The 17,853-nt window shown below is 38.2% G+C and overlaps 1 protein-coding gene across 4 annotated transcripts in view; it reads left to right on the plus strand.

Moving 5' to 3' along the window:
- Positions 1-17,853, plus strand: part of PCDH15 (protocadherin related 15) — a 419,295-nt gene that overhangs the window by 28,681 nt on the left and 372,761 nt on the right. For all 4 annotated transcript variants that reach the window (XM_050898730.1, XM_050898731.1, XM_050898732.1 and 1 more), the window contains exon 2: positions 13,077-13,195. In XM_050898730.1, coding sequence (XP_050754687.1) covers positions 13,105-13,195 — 91 coding nt within the window. In that variant the 5' untranslated portion in view covers positions 13,077-13,104. The remainder of the gene's footprint in view (positions 1-13,076; positions 13,196-17,853) is intronic.

A 17,853-nucleotide genomic window follows, 5' to 3' on the forward strand; every position in this document is an offset into this window, starting at 1 on the left:
ATGTCCAAAACCCCACTCTCTTGCCTGTATGAAAAATCATGACTCTTGAGTCCACTCCCCTTTCCTTATTGTCATCTGACTTCAGCAGCGAGTAGGACTCGGTGCTTTGTGCGTTACTGATTCTGAGCCATCTGCTGTTTGGAAATGTTAACAGTTGCACTGGCGTCTTTCAGGTTCACTGTTGTCAGATTCCTAGGTAGTAAAATTACTACTTTAAGTGTTGTGATCAGAGCAGCTTCCAAGGTGGATTGGTGTTACTTTTCCTTGAATAAGGCAGCCATTGCCTAGCTGTCCATTGTGAACTTGTGTATGTATTTTCTTCCACCTGAGTGACTTGGGTACTAGTCCGCTCACATGTCCTTGTCTGCTTGTGAGGGTCAACAAGTTTTTATATTGGGGCCACTGCTGCTGAACCTTGGGTCACGTTATATTACTCCAGGTAGAAGAGGTATCTTCACCTCTGGTTTCTAAAGCTTGGTTTATTATCTCATGACTGAACTTGTGATAATATCCTAGTAGGTATGTGTTGACTCATTTGTGTGCTCTGTGGAGGTCAGTGAGTGTCAAAGTCATGTCGGTTGTTTCCAGACTCTATTCAACTTTACCAGCTCAGCTTAATGACTTCTAAACACCAATTTTTATGGAATTAATGGAAATGTCAGCTCAGTAACAATGAAAATATCAAGTAGGATGCTGGAAGTGAGTAGGAGAGGGAGAGAACGTTATCAGGTTCCTGTTGACATGTATGGGCTGTCCACATCTTGAATGTTGTCTGCATCTCAAAATGCATTTACTTGTTTACTTTTGCCCGTTCTCCTGCAGCTGGCCTCAGTCAGAGACAAAATGGTGGGGCTAGATGACCTTGTGTGGGTGTAAGGTTACTGTTAGTTTAAAGGACTGTCAAACAACAAAGTTGTGTTTTCCGTTATGAGATGTTATAGAAAATTGTTTCAACAATCTTATTTACTTTGACATCTTTTGAATTTTGAGAATAACATAGCCCTGTTTTTAAGTATTACTCTAACAGATGCATTATTGCTGTGTTGTTAAAACAGAAGCTGTGAAAGCTCTTTTTTTGGTAGTATGTAGTGCTCTTGGATTTCTTTTGAAGTATCTTATTTTACCTGAGTATTTCGATAGTTTGTTAAAGATAAATATTTGTAAACCTATTTTGGCTGAACTTCTTTGTCTTCTGGAAATAATCACTAATACAGTGCCTATGAGTTAAGTATCTAAATAAACTATTAGATGTCTTGTTGTTCAACAAAACTGCTTAACATATTCCAAGGTATGTGCTGCATTTATACTGAAGAAATTTGCTGGAGTAATTTTAAATGTTGCAGTGAGGTCCTCGTTTTGCATCACTTTCCACGTGGCTGTGTTTTGTTCTGTCCACCTCAAAGTTTGCTTGCGATGGTGTATTATTGTCTCTGTTGCACAACATTGTGGCGAGCTGCAGTGCTCTTCCACGGACGACATTGCGTTTCTTAAAGAAATGCAAGAATCTTTCCTCTTTCCCCATTGAAGGCACACAGCAGCTTTGGTAGCCTCTCTATCCCAGCTGTCCCTGAATGAGTGCCCTGTGCACATCAAAACATCACAATACATTGGCACATACCCCCCAACTCTGCAACGTGTGAATCACTGACAGATGCCGTTGAACAAAACAGCTGATAAATGCAAGATCAATTCCTCTGTTCATTAGTGCGTATAAGCACTTTTCAAATTCTTGAAAGTTGGAAGAGAAGGATTCGCTTGAAAGATGCAGAGACTAAGTGTCTCAGAATAGCCAAAGAAACCTGGGCATGCGAGAGCACTGTCTGTTCTTTGGTTTAAGGAAAGTGGGAATATGCAAAATTCAGGAAATCTAGCAAGTAAAATGCTGAGTGTTGGGGCTTGATGATGCAGTACTGAGGTGTATGGGTATCTGGAGAAATAGCGGTTCTGGAGATGGATATACATGCTTGCCAAAGGGCTAAAAGGTGATTGGAGTGATGAGGAGGTTTAGATGGTGGTATGGTTAGATAGAGATGGGCAAATGTGGAGAGGGAAGTGATTGCAGCTTCTGTGAAGACTTTTAAAAGGGAAAGAATAAATATGTGAAAACATGAGCAAGTACTTAACTGCCTGCTTTCCCTCATGGCCAACAAGCTCAGAAAAGCAATCAAAGTATAATCAAAACAAGTAATCACATCTAATTATGCTCTTATTGCCTATTAAGAAGTGATAAGAGGGATTTTTAAAGGTAAGATCCCCCAAAATACTGAGAAGGAAAATAATGGAGCAGAGAAGTGAAAGAGTACTTGAGGATTGATAGACATGATGTCAGGTAGGGAAAAGCTTGGAGGATAGAGGGGCGTATGAGAGAACATGAAGCAGAGCTGGAGGTTTGGAAGAAGCTGTATAGGAGTGGTGACGAAAAGTGAGTTTGATGTGCACAACTAGCACATGACAGAGTGAAGGAGGTGGAGGAAGACAAGACAGGACTCCTTTTGGTTTTGGATTCCTGCTAGATGGGAGCAGAAGGAAACTGAAGAGCAGACCTAGCGAGCATAGGCAAAAGTAACGCTATGCAGGACTTGAAAGATAGCATGGGTAATTACCAGCAAGTATGTGGTTAAAATAATGGAAATCTTGCATGTGCCTTGATTAGCAGACTCTCTAATCCAGCTGTCCAGTTGTGATGTATGAGAGAGATCTAAATGTAACAGTTGTGTAATAGAATATATGAGGTTGTTTAATGTCTTGAAGCCTCCTTGTGTACTTGGCTTATGGGTTAAATAATTCGTTGATTTAAGTGCTGATAGCAGAATATGATAACTGATAATGCATTGAGTGACCTAGTAAACAAGGAACCGATAAACATGACACTTGCTATTTACTGCACCTTTTTAGAAAAGAAACCTCAACTCTGTGTTAAATAGCTTAATTTACGATGAGCTATGCTGAAGATTCTGGTCTCTGGAGAGTTTAGAAAGAGACTCTCTCCTGTAGTCAGCTGTGGCTGGAGGGTAAAAGCCATGCTTGGAGTGTCAGTGGTTTATTGGAGGTTAATAGCAGGTAGACACTGGTGGGAGAAGAGGTGTCTGAGATTTATTGAGAAATGAGGAGAAGCAGGTACTGAGTACCCCAAGGGTGTGAAGGAAGGCAGGCTGAACCGAATCCTTCGTCTGTACAATAATGGGATGCGCATTAGCTTTTGGAGGACTTTGTAATGCTGCTGTCCCACTGCTACCAGCAATTGCTTATAGATGTCTCAGGCAGGAGAGTGTGTAGCTGAGTGCCCTGCTCAGCGATATGAAAGGGGATGGAGTTACTCCAACAAGCAGCAGCAGCAGAGGACTTTGGTTTTACTCTCTGTGATTGCGGATTAAACAAAACTTGTAGTGTGAGACAACCCGTTGAGCTGTGCTATCTCCACAGGGATCTGTCTAGGAACATGATTGTTGGGAGCAGCATTAGAAATGAGACTGCAGATAACTCTCAAGGACTTTTCTTGGTGGGTTTCTTTCCCAAGATTTGTTATAAATAGTAATTACAAGTAGTTTAAGAACAAACTGCTTTGGAGTGTTAAGTGGAAAATTTTATTTCCAGAGAAAGTACAACAGAAGACACCTCTAAACCTTCTAAACTTTCTTTACTTAGTATGTAACTTGGAGTGCAGACTTACAACAACTCTGATAACTATTTGGCTTAATCAGCCTTATTATTTGTAAGCTGGCCTAACTTCAAAAGCTAGGCCTATTTTTAAAGCTTCTGGCCCAGTAATGTGTAATAACACAATCTTTAACTTGACATGGAAGTAGCTGAATATGTCTGCTAAGTGTGTGTGCATGCACATGTGTGTATATATATGTGTATGCATGTTAATTCTGAAATGTCATTTCATTGAACTATTTTAACAAAGCTAATAAACCCCCCCTGTAATTAATCCAGGATGTATTTAACACTACTTTTGATGTGTGATGACTAACAGGCAAGTAGGAACACTCATTTTCTAGAAAGGTAGACTTTGCTTTGACAAGTTTGATGTATTTATTTTACAAAATTTAAATAAAAATTCTCTTAGAGAAGAGAAGCTGCAGCATATAAATTCTACTTGACAAAATGTAATTTTCTTCAATAAAATAAATTCACTTAACATAGTTTTGGACACTTCCGTTGCCATAATGCAAGTCAGTTTTTTAAGCCTTAAGATATTGAGACAGTTACTGGTTTCCTACAAGGAGCACTCAGAGGGACTCTTGACAGAATAGTTCCTGGCATCAGAGAAAGACTCACACCTATGGTGGTGTCTGCTGGGTCTAGCAGGAAGCAGAGGTGGGAAAGCTAAGGATAGAACAGGGTAGATTTGGCTGTTTTGACTTTAACATAAGTATTTAAAGGTAGATCATCTTTAAAGAATCAGTCATCTTGGGAAAGATGAACAGGCATCTCGACCCAGAAATTCAAGCTCAGTGAACTATTTTAACTGGGTCACCTTTTTTTTAAGGTACTGCATAGTACAACTACTTGTACGCTCTTGATGAGGGCTTGGTATGTTGTGTGACAGTAGCTGCAGCTGGAGACTGAAGGTCTTTTTTGGAGCTGGGCAGCAGCGTGTCCCTTCTGCCCCTCGGCCGGTGGTGGAGCAGTGAGCTGGCTGCCTTCCAACCTCACTGCTTTTAGCTCTTTTTGCTATTTGCTGCCATTCGTGACAGCAGCGCTCTCCTGGCCAAAGCCCAATTCCTTAACCTGAGGGCAGTAATGTTCATTTAGCTTCCCAGCAGCACGAGCCAAGAGTTGTGTGTCAGCATGCTTTTTCTTCCTCCTTGCAATTCATGTGTTTTGCTCCTATGAGAATCTTTTAGCTTGTTGAGAACTTGAGTGGGAGCTGGGAAAAACCTGAGCTTTCAAAGTATTTGAGATTTCAAAAATCCAGCGTTCTTTCCACTGCAGTGATACCAAGATCTTCCTTAGTGTTCAGTTTAGAGAACCTCTGATTCACTCCTCTGTATTAAGTAAGCCCAATGAATGATCCTTGTAGAGAAATGGCTCTGGCAAGGGAGAAATTGAGAGGTTTCTGGGATATCGTCCAATACTTGTCTTGCAGTAAAAGCAATGAAAACGATCTTTTACTTTGTATTTTTATATCAAAATATATTTTCATTATTAACCAGCAAAATAGCCTGCACTTTAATGTATAATTTAAGCTTTGTGTGCATATTTTGTAAAGACAAAGGTTACTGAAGAACTAACTTAACTACTTCTCACTAATATAGATTATATTTCTTTTAATGTTTTTATGTTAAGCAGTTAATGTTACTTTTTTAACAATGTCTTCTGGCACTGATATAAGGGGTTTTAGGGTATCTTCCCCTCTCCTCTTTCTAGAGCCACTATCTACAAAGTAGGAGTTTCAAGTGTACAGTGTGATGCAGCCCAAACTTACAAACTTCTTTTAAGCACTCGAAGCCTTCTGTGAGAACAATGTTTTATAAGTGAAGTCCATGCAGAATGGTTGGGAAACTGAGTATCTACATAATGCATTAAAAAATTAGATTTGTAGACAGGAATGAAGTGGCTACTCTGTTTACCCACCCATGATTAAGAGGTTGTAATACTGTTAATCCAGCTAATAGCTGGATTACTTTTTAAAAATACAGAAAATAAATCAAGCGGTCACAACTAGTGATGGAAGCAGGAAACAGAAGTCCTTCTCCATCCCTACCTCAATTATTCTTTAAAAGCCTTTTTCTATTTTTGGTAGCATAGTTGACATTTCTCTGCGCAAACCTACATATACTTAGCAATCTTCTCTCTTTTCTGTGGAAATTAGCAGCATGCTGCATCAAGTGTTAATATAGTGCATTTATAGTATGTTCTCCTGGCAGGGGGATTGGAAAAGTGCTCTCAAGATGTCACCTACATCTTGATCAGGCCATATGCACGTTGGCTACCGTTGCTATATAGAGATGGAAAATAAAGAACTTTATTATTGATGGAGTGCAGGAAAATACCAGTTACTTTGTTTTGGGGTACAAAGTATTGCAATAAACTTAGGAATTTCTGCATTGAAGTACAAATTACTCTTTAATTGTTAACTTTTAAATTGCATCTTTCACATCTGGGTACAGGGTCAGCTGTACCTAAATGAAGTGCTGTCACTGAAGTTTTAAATTAGTTTTGAGCTAATGTAGAGGCAAGTAACTTGCTGTTACTGATGCTCTGCTTTGACTTTGAAATACCTTGCTGTGGCAGTGGCTATGCATCTCATGGCAAAGTGGTCGTTTCTGTAAGAAAGGCACAGAAAGAATAGGTCTGAAGAGTGGGGCAAGGAAATAATTAAAACTAGTAGTCCTTAGAAGAATATGGGCAAGGAGGAATGTATGAATTATTTGAACATAGATACAGAGAATATGCTGAGGAATTTTAACTTGCAGATGAAAATATTTTCAGATCTTCATATAAATTGCCATCAGATTTTTCTTAAGTTCTCGTGTATTTGCTTTCTAAAAATGCTCTCTCCAAGTAAGGCTAAAAACTCAAGACCTTGGTAAGCACAGAACAGGAGAAGAGCCACAAATGCAGCATCAATGCTACTCTTTTTAATATGTTTATTTATGTGGAATAGATCCGTAAGAACGGATCCAGCAGCTGTGAAAAGGGAATGGAGTTGTGAGCATGTTTGATCTTGAAACTTGATCTTAAAAATCTTCATATTACTGAAAAGTTTTATCCAAGGAGAGGAGAGTAACAAAATCCATACCAAATGTGCTAATTCTATAGCATGAAAGCCCTATAGCTAATACAATAGGGGTTGAGTAAATCCAATAGGCTGAAATATTTACGTATGAAGTGCTCAACCAGTGTTAGTGAAATAAAAACTGTAGTAGTGTTCTGGTTCTTGTAACACCCAAAATTGGAGAAAGGATTGTATTTGCACTGTAGACTATTCACTACAACCCCAGTTCAGCCAAATATTTGCTTATGCTTGAGTTCTTCAGGAAAGCATTTAAACAGATATTTGACTTGAGTAAACGGAGTTATTCATACTTGCTGCTGAATTAGAGCCATAAATAGCTTACATGGCTTTAAGTCAAAGGTAAAGTCTTCCTTCACTGGTTCTTCTCTTGGTTGTAAGTAGATGCTATGAGATGGGCTCAGCAGCCACCTGGGAAGCGCAGCAACTGGGCATGGGAGTTTGTGGGCTGACATTTAGCCTTCCAGGATGCCCCGAACTAGCTGGAGTGGTCCCCTGAGCTCGTCAGCGGGAATTTTCTTGTGTGTTGTTTTGTTTGTTTGTTTGTTTGTTTTCTGGTTAAGCCTAAAGTTGAGGGTGTTTTCCAGCACTGTAGCTTTCTAGCTGATGTGCTCCAGATGTGCTCCACCAGTCATTTGGTCTCAGGACCCAGCTAATCAGAAGTAAAAACTCCCTGAGATACTTAGTGTGGGTGTCAGGTCCCAGCACCAACTTCTGCTGTACGTGTCCCATCTGCTTGCTAGTGTAAGTGCCGCAGTGCCATGCTGCCTTTGGTTTGTGTGGCACTAGGAACAGCTAAAACTGTAAATGGGTAGGCGCTCTGCTGTGCCTAACTGGATTAGGACATATGTTAAGCCAGATGGAGCTGCCTACCATATGAAGTGACATTAGTTAAGAATGGTGTTGAGACAAACCAGAGGTTTGGGGTTTTTTGGGGGTCTGTTCTTGTGTTTAAATAATATTTTAGAAGTTTTTTTTCCTTATGTTGACAGTTCAACATAATTGTTTCAGCAACAAAAATAAAACATTTGGAACATATAGTTTAATGGACCGTAGCTTTAACCAAGCCAGGAACACTGTCAGACTGTAAAGCAAATTCATCTCCTTTTTGGCTTCTGTAAAAGACTTTTTTTTCCTGTTTCTACCGACATTTCTGATTTATTATGGCACCAGTTCTCTAGAATAAGCATTTGCACTTCAGAGACTCCCTGGTTTTGTGTATACAATCTTTAAAAGAGTTCATCTGATCAGTAATAATATAGATGAGCCTTATAACAAAACTGTCCACTATAATTTTTCCTGTGTTTAAACGATTCGGTTACATATACTTTTGAAGATATGTACACTTTTAAAGATTTATCACAATTGTAATATATAAAGAGCAACACCACTAAGCAAAATGTGTAACTTCTGACGCTTGAAGGAGTTCTGGCTGGTTGTGTAAATTAGTAGCATACAGATAAATGGGTATTTAGTCGATTTCTTTAAAATGCTGTATTATTCATCCAACCATGGCATTTTCACAGGAGCTATTGTTTTTGACTTAAATAGCAAATATTTTTTTACAAGTCTACTGAATTAATGGGTACTTAATGATTTCTTTTTAAGTATGCACTTTCTGCTCTTACAATGGGTTCGAAGCCCTGATAGTGTTTGCCTCAAAGTTCTTTTCAGATTTGCTGCTAATGGTAAGAAAACACTTAAAGAAGTTGTTGCTGTGTTGACTGTTTATGTGGTGTGGCACTACTATATTCCATGTTTCATACGAAATCAGGTGTGTATAGGTCACTTCTGTTCTGAATAAGCCAATGGCCTCTGGCTTGCTGCAAACGCAGTCCAAAATTTAGATTTTTTTTTTCCAATTCAAATTGAATTGTTTCAAGTGTTTACTGAAACACCGTGTTCTGCTGCAATTTAAGCTCTAGTTTTGGGTTAGGAGTTTATCAGAGACCAATGGGGACAATGTGTGCGAGGGTTTGGGTATTTGTACATTAGTTTTTCATTTTCTGTTATCATTTCCTAACCATGTCAGTGACTCTCTTCTTTTTTTTTTTTTTTTCCCTCCCTTGCCTGTCTTTCTCTGAGAGGTTAGCTGTTATAAAGAATCGGTTCCATTCAACACGTGGCGTTAGATTGTGTTAGCATCTACCTGATTTCAAAATACTTCTTATAACTTCAGTTTTTATTTCCATACCAAGAACAATTCTGTATGGGTAACTAAAAATATATTTTTACCCCAACTATGCCTGGCTGTTTATTTTGACTGAGTCCATGTTTCCCCTCTCAGCTTCAAATAAATGCAACGTTTTAAGTACTGTAATAACACCTGCTCTTAAAGTAAATAAGTATTTAAGGTTACTTGTAATATCATTGGGCCTTAAATATATTCAAGGTGCTTGGATGTGATAACTCGTATTTGATATTTTGGGGTTTTTTTTATTCACTTGTATCCCCTCTTAAAATTTGTTAAAGTGCCTCTTATATAGATGTCTTGATAACTAGTTGGCATTTTGGCTGATTCAGTAGCTACACTGGTGAGAGGGGAAGGAAAAAAAAAGGCCAGAAGTGAGATGAGGAGACATGATTGCTCCTTGGAGTGTGATTACGCCAGTTTGCTGCAGTCGAGCTGTAAACATCTCCAGTGATCGGCTGCTGCCGCTGCTCCTCTGGGAAAATCTGTCCATATTTTTGTTTCTCAGTACAGCTGTACAGTCAAACAGGGAATGCTCCAGAGAGAACATTATTGGAACTTTATTTCTTTTTTTAAATGCAGATATGCCAGGAAGTGAAATTCCCCTAAACTTTAATTCTTTTTATTTTTCATTTAATGTTTCTTGTGCTTGGGTGTATAACTTCTCGTTGCCCATGGTAACATCAAACCTTAAAATTCTGCTGTAGCAACATTAGAATAGTTTTCCAGGAAAATACTGAGTCTTGTAGATATATTGTACGTTCTTGCTGTACAGATCTTCCTTCTATCATCAATTCATAATTGTCCTTTGCCCTGTCAGACTGTGCATCTAGAGTTCAACACTGTATTTCTTACAGATTGTCTACCTTTGGGGACTTTGTAGTAACTTGTGGTTTGTTATGAGCTATTTCTGAGTTACAGAATCTGTTTAATTTCAGAATATTCTTGCTTTCTACACTTCATACCAGGTTTTTTCTGGTACAAATTGGAGAAAAAGGGGGGCCAGTTTTTATTCTGTTGTATTACAGTTGTATATAGAGATGCTTATTCTTAAAGCAGCAGTGTTGCTATCCTCGTGGTTTACTTGACATTTCATCAAAATCAAAAATAAATCTGCCAAGATTCTGTCCTAAAATCCTCTCCAGAGTAGACTCAACTCCAGTATGTCAGCTGAGCTCTGAATAACTTTCTAAAATAGAACATCGTGATTGGAAATCTGGATTATTTTTTTTTTCCCCCAAGGTTGTAAATGAAATATCAGAGGCCTCTGAAGTGTGTATGTGCATTTCTTTCTAGGTCTTATAACAGGTGTAATCTGCATATGGATGTGATCTTTCTTAGACTGACCTGAAGAAACTAAGATAGTCTCCTGAACCGCTTGTTTCTATTTTCGAGGTGTAACAGGTTGGAAGCACTTGACAGCAAATGCCACCTAATGTAATAACACTGTCTGCTTAAACTGAAAAAGTGACAGAGCCCAATTCTTTTAGGATCCCCTCTTAATGTGGGAGGAAAAAATGGTGAAATATTGAGAAGTTCACATCCTCAGAAGTTCCCAGGAAGTCTAACAAAGTCTAACGATGACGTTGGATTCATTTGAATCCGCTTGGGCAATGTGAGACACTCAGCCTTTATTTAAAAGTAGTCAACTAGAATATATTCTGGTGGAAGTAATTTCTGTTCTTTGAAGGTGCCATTGCAAAATCCAGAATGACTTCTGAATTGGCTAAGTGGAAATTTAGGTGACAGTAATCAAATGAGCATTTTGGTAATTAGAAGGGAGGAAAAGGCCACTTTTGAGCAACACTGGCAAACTGGTAGATTCCTCAAGGAAGGAAACTTTTTTTTTCTTTTTCCTCAAGAAAGAACTAGCTGCTCTTTATGGGTGACATACTTGGTGAGCTTGAAGCTTCCTTTTCGTAGCTGCATAGTAAGCTTTTAAATAGTTTTTCTTACTGATAGTGGATCTTTGCTAACAGTTCTGGTCTCCTCACATGTATAGGAATAATAGGCCCTTTAGGAAGGGTCTGAAATTCTTATTTGAGCTGTCTCTGCTAGAGTTAGGGGCAGAAACTGTTGTAGAAGTGCTACTGGAAGAGGAGGAGAGAGGAGGAAGGTGGGTGCTTTTGTATGGTTCATAGATACTATTGCATGGCTTGACTTCATTAATTCCTGTAACCTTGAGCTGTTTTGTCAAGACTGACATTTGTCTAGCTGAAATGAAAATGAACAGGCCCATGAGATCTGCACCACTGCTTCAATTAGACACAGGCTGCCTCCTTGTTTGATGTATAATATTTAAGTTCTTCCTGAAATTGCTGCCTATTGCAACTGACTGCCTGCAGTGACCTACTGCTGCTGAACAGGGTGGGAAGAGTCCTACTTGAATGAAGATGGAGATTGGAAAAGCCTCTCCATCTTTAACCGCCGAAGGAGAAGTGGAGCAGTGTGCGTGGTGTAGGATTTTAAATGGTTTTGCTGCTCCCCTTTATTTTTACAGCATTGTTTGGAATAGTGAATGTTGGTATTAAAATCCACTGGAAGGCAAAAAGTCAACTGTGATCCATGTCTTTGCAAAGAAAAAAGAGCTCTGCTTGCTGTGTAAGGGAGCCTAACAAATCCCACCCATGTGAGTTGCCCTGGAAGCAGGCTAAATATATACAGTGTCAAGCACCTAGGAACTTTAAATATTTAAGTAAATATGGACTGCTCAATCTGGTTTATTAAATGTCACTGCTTGCTTTCCTTATTTATTTGAAAAAACCCCAGTTTTTCCTCCAAAACTCTTTGGTCTTGTCTTTTTTTTTGAAGAGGAACAGTTTATATCATAGCACTGTTTCTTTCATATTAACCACAATGTTTTGCAAGATGATATGATTTGGAATAAATTCAGATCTTGGAGAAATTCTTGGCTTGTCCAGTACTTAATGAAACTGTCACCTATTTCTGTTAGTGGAAACCCAGCTTCCTTGTGGCTCCAATAACTTGAGAGTGATCTAAAGGGATGTTTTTATGCCCTAAGTAGATTTTTGTTGTTGTTGTTGTCTTGTGTGAATTAGATGCTATCCATACATTTGTGTTTTCTGTAAGATCAGTTTGTGGAAGGAAAACGATAGCACATCTTCAATAATGTCTTGCTGACAGAGGATCAGATGGTGTTAATGCTGAGGCTGTTAAGTGGGGGGTAATAGTCTGTTTGTTTGACTTGGAATGAAATACAGCAGTTTTGTAACCACGATAGAAAGTTATAAGCAGAAAGTGGCAATGAAATCTGAGTCAAGTGCTTTGCTTGGGAAAATTGACAGCACTTAAACCCTTTTTATACAATAGCTTGTTTTTATACTGCTGTAAGTCTCTCCCCATTTCATGCTTCTGTTGCTAGGAAGTCCATTGTATTTGTCACAATGTTTTTAAATGTGAAGGAATATTTTTAAATAATTCAGTTCTGGGCTACAGAAATATGCTAATTCTCTTTATTGAAGCCATAAAACAGAGCTTTAGATAACTTTCTGATGTTACTCACTCTAAATATGCTCTGGATTTCATCCAGACCTGTCTTGGCCAGTTTATTCTGGGGTTTTTTTCTGGGTTTGTTTTTTTTTTTTGGTACATGTGGGGTTTTTTGTTTGTTTTTCCTCCTTTGCTGGGCATGAACCAACAGAATGTCTCATTAAAGAAGGCCATCTATGGGGTTCGCTCATGCTTTTCCTGGGAGAGGTTCTACTGGGCGATGTCTTTGAAACTGGGTCCCTGCTGACTTTTGCAGTTGAACACTAGTTTTAATAAGTGGAATTTCTCTGATATGGTCACTTCTCCAAAGTGCTTTAAAGCATAAGGCTGAAGCAGGAAGAATAACATAAATACTTTATTTTATGGAAATTAGACCTGATTTAAGCAAGAAGCTTTCATATTCTTTACTTGGAGGCCTCTGCGTACATGATTATCAAGTTAATGAGTTCATATGTATGTATTGATGCTAATGGGATTAACCTTGCTTGTTTTAACAGAAACGATGTTGCACTCTTATAGACTATATACACCCTATGTAGTTATGCATACGTAGTTACCCGTGAAGTAGTTTGTAATCACTCACCTTTGTGGAGGTTGCTTGACTAACGCATGTATCAAATCTTTCTTTTTCAGATCTGCCTTGAGTGAAGTTTGACAAAAAATGTTACAGCGGTTTTGTCTCTGGGAACGGTTAGCTGTAGGGATTGCAGTTGCTACTATCTTAGCAGGTTGTTTGGCCCAGAATGATGAAGGTAAGGTTTTTGCTGTGGGGGCACAGCTGTGGGAGGGGTGGGATGATTCTGTGACTTCATTTTAATCACTGTCCTGCCGCACGCCCCCCCCCCCCCATTACTTGAAAAATTAGTTTGGTACTTGGTAGGAAAGAGAGGTTACAATAAAGAAAGATCTGGGTATGTTTCATGATTTTAAGCATCTGCTGATGATAATATTTTACAAAGCTGTTGATTTACCAGGCAAGACAAAAATCTTAAGTTATGATTATTCAGTATTGGACTCTAGCATTAAAATTTATTTCCTCTTATTCATTGAACAAATACTTTACCTTGCTTTATTTGTAAATCAACAGTTACAGCACTTGGAACAGGAGTTTGAGAGAGAATTATTAATGGGCTGTATACATATCTGACCAAAAACTTGAGGAAAGATCCACAATGAGGGTCTTCTAGAGAAACAATGCTTCAGAAATCCTGAAACATGGCACCAGTAGCTCATGTTCATTCTCACAACATCTTCGTTGAATTTAGAGATACCAGAAATGTGTTCTACCAATTATCTATAGTAATAAAAAATTACAGACCTAGATAACTGATTATGATTTATTCTTTTGAACAATTTAAAAAAGTTGAAGAGCTGAGTTTGACAGACTTGTTCTTAAATACTCTTAAGAATAATGAGGGGCATAAGTAAAAACTGAGTATGGTTTCAGAATGCCTGTAATGAAGTTGCTCATTATAAGTGGCACTTATGTCTTCTATGCAGGTAAGCTGTAATAGTACATATTTATGACTTATTCTTGCAGCTGGGTTTTCTTTTAGAAAACTCCTGTTTTGGCAGTTATGAAGTACAGTAGTTTTGCTTTTGTGAGAAGTCTTCAATCCTACTGAATTTTGCTTAGGTTTTTTGGTATCAAGTAGAAAGTATTTTTTTTCTTGCTCTATTAATTGTTCTCCAAATGTCCTTTTATTCCCTTCTGTCCCCCAGACGGAATATACAATATATATATTCCGTCTGTAATATACAAGAGAACTAATTTCATTTTATCTGTTTTTATACGCTGTCATTATAGCTGTCATTCTTGACACTGAAGTGAAGTGTATGAGCTGCTCATATTTCAGATACTTGATCTATGCTTGGATACAATTAGCTTGCATTTTAATAATTTATTGTAGCAGAGGAGTGGGGCCATTATGCTTTGCAAAGCCGGACTTTGATGATGGTTGTCAAGTGGTCTTTGAGCAGAAAATGCTAGATTTGAGGGAGGAGAGGCTGCGTGGCAGCAGGATGTCCCCTGGTGTGTTCAGCAGCATGGGAGGAAGTGGATGAGGAAGGCGAGCAATGGGAATAAGTTGAAGGGAGAGGAGGGAAGCAGGATGATAGGACTGCACAGGGCTGTATCTGTTCTAGGGTCATGAAAAGAGATCACTCATGGTAGGCTGAAAACATAAAGCAATATTTTTTTACTGTGATCTTGTTTGTACGCACACAGGCAACATCATAACATTCATCCAAAAAGACGTCTTTGATCAAAATAACATTGTGAATATTCAGTTGAATACCGATTTCTACTTGCACTTCAACGATGCTGAAGTGTGCAAAACACATGGCACAGATGCCCCAGAAAGTACAGTAGTAGACAGTTTGATATTTCAAAATAGGAAAATAGATTCCTTGGGTTTCAATTTTTGTTCCTTTCTACTTCTTATATGACAAACTTCCATGTTCATTAATGTCTCTATCTCAAAAAGCATGCTGATCATACCTTTTTGTTACAGGTGATTTAGAGGAAGGGAAAGATACTTTTCACAGTTATATATAAAGCTATCATTCATTCATGATAGTGTGACTGAAAATGTATAGCAACTTCCTTACTTAAAAAGGCCGTAAGCATGTAGTTGCAGTTAGTGATCCGTTGTTTATAAAACTGTTTGTTGCCTGGTGGGGTCACGTGGTAGGAGAGAGTCTGTGCAACTTCTTCGCTTCTGTGTCAGGAGTTATTGTGAGCGAGTGAAAGTTGTGTCACTCAGAGATAGCAATGCCAGCAGAAACTCAGCTATTTAGATTTCTTTTTGTTTTTTAAATTGCCTTGCACCGGTTTAACTTTTTATTTGCTTCTTATATTGAATGCTTGCAATAATTCTATGAAAACTTCCCAATAAAACTTTCACTTGTGTCACTAGGAAATGGAGACGACCTGGAAATACAGAATATTTTAAAGTCAGGTCTAAATCTTGTGGACGACTTAGCAATATATCTGCTCCAAATAGCCACAACTTTGGAGATAGTATTCAGACAGTACTGGGGTTTTACAGACTTTCTTTTAGTGCATTAACTTAGATCTTGAAATTTTGTGTTTTCTGTCTAAGCCAGTGTTTCAAATGAGTTTACAAGGATCCCTTCTAGTGTGGCCACATCGTGATATTCCTCCTGGGGTTTTTCGGGGGGTGGGGGTCTGTGTTTGTTTTTTAATCCTGGCTCACGCCATTTTGTTTAGCACAAAACTCAAACTTGTTTTTATCCTTAATGATAATGTTCTCTGATATAGTCTGAACAGAGGAGATTTGCTTTTCAATGAATATAAATTTGATGCATATAGCCAAGCATATTGTTACTTTACTGGGGGGAAAAGTTCAGAAACGCTGTTGCTTGAGGAACATGCAGCACCCTGATACAAACTCGAGAATGAACTGATTTTTTTTGACCCGTGTTCAGGAAAGGGTAAATCTAGCTAAAAGTACTTCTAATATCTTCAAGGTACTTCATATAAATACCATTATGCTATAATATAGAAAAAATTATATGGAAATTAATTTAAGCTAGGGTGGGGTACTTGTTACTCAACAAATGCCACCCAGCTAATGAGGCAATGCTTATAAAAACAATTACTTTGAAATATGTTTCTTGCAGCTAAATAGAAAACTATGTTCTGTACTTACATCATTGCAGAGAAGTACTTTGGCATGCCTGGGACTGGTAGAGTTGTTCTAATTTGCAATAACAAAATTTGTAATCTAACATATAACATAGAAAAGATGCATTCTTTTAGCGATTGCAATTTAAAAACAGTGTAGTTAACAGCAGAACAATCATGAATACAAACAGGAAAAATCAATTATGGTGGAAATTATAACCTATTTCTTTGTATCTAGCATGCAAATGATCTGTTTTCATGGTTGTAGCTGTGCATATTTAGTTAGTTGCATGCCTCTGTTACTTCATTTTGCTCCATTAGCTCATACTTTCTCTATTTCAGATGTTTTTGCTTGACCTCCTGAGTCATCAAATCTTCCCCAGCCACAGCAATTAATGATGTTACAAAGTAGCCTTAAAAACTTTATCAAGGACTGCCTTGGAAATAGTTAGACTGCTTTCTTCCTATACTTACTATAAAGCTTCCCCAGAATCTCATTTGTTCGTTTGGCTCAATGCCATTTTCTTGTAGAAACGAGACAATTTATTCATGGCTAGCTGATAGTGCCTGCGTAATCTTTCAGTTCAAGCAATGTGTTTCCATCACTGGTGTTTCTGCTCTCCAGCCAAAGGAACGTTTAGAGAGCAATAATTCCCCCTTTTGGTTTTTGCTTGCTAAACTAAACAAACGTATTTCTGTAGGCTGCCCTTGCAAAGTAAATTCTTCCCCTCGTGATCCCAGTAGTCCTGCTGTGTCGCTCTGTCGGCTAAATTCCTCTCTTGAACGTGGTTGCTGGCGTGTGTATTTTGTGTCCAGGTGACATCCTGACAGTTCTTTACGATGCCAGCTGTGCTTTGCTGTCTCCATTGGAGTTATTTCACTCAGTAAAGTGTATTTCGTGCATTGGTGGCTGGCGGTTGTGCTGTAATGTAATACCGCTCTGTCTTTTTCTATTGTCATCCGTAACTGATAAGCACGGGCCTTTAGGGATTTTTTTCACAGCAATGTTTTTGTCAGTGGTGTCTAAGTGACATGCAAAGCAATGTCAAATTTGTGCTCAAGTTTTTTTTTTTTTTCCATTTGTGCCACTAATAAATTTGTGTCCTGCATTTCTTCTTCCAATTTTTCAGCGAGCTGAAATTTCAGTCATACGTTACTACCCATTTGTAGAGAACTCACCTTTCAGGACGAAGTACCCATCTGAACTAAGTCTGCTTGTCATCTCATTTTAGCCATCTCTCTTCGGGTGGTACTTATAATTTTCATACTAATCCAGCATTTCCAGCATCCTAATTTCCTGTGGGGAGTATGTAAAATCTATTAATGAAATGCAAATACTTTACATCTGCTGTAGTTTCTTTGTATTTAAAAAAAACCCCAAACCCAAAAATTATTAAAAACCCAATTCTTTTGTTCAAGAGTTATCACATTAGTCTCAATGTACTGTTGACGAACCCATTCAGTGTTTTCTTCTAATTATTTCTTTGTATTATTTTTTTGCTCAATCATATCGTATGCCAGAATAAATGTAAGACTCTGCATGGATGGGTAATGTGATTTTTTTATTGTTGTCTTTTAAAAAGAAAGAAGTCTATTTTTATGATTTCTGCTGCCCCTAGTTTGCTCTTTTCCAAGCAGGAGGAAGACTGCAAAGATTTATTTTTTTTATTTTTTTCCTCTCCAGTAATATTTTCGCTTAAGTAAAAGTAGAAATGTCAGTTATAGCCTTGCAATATGTGAAATTAGGTCAGCTACAATCTC

Source organism: Gymnogyps californianus, chromosome 6 (assembly GCF_018139145.2).
Source record: "Gymnogyps californianus isolate 813 chromosome 6, ASM1813914v2, whole genome shotgun sequence".
Lineage (NCBI taxonomy): Eukaryota > Metazoa > Chordata > Aves > Accipitriformes > Cathartidae > Gymnogyps > Gymnogyps californianus.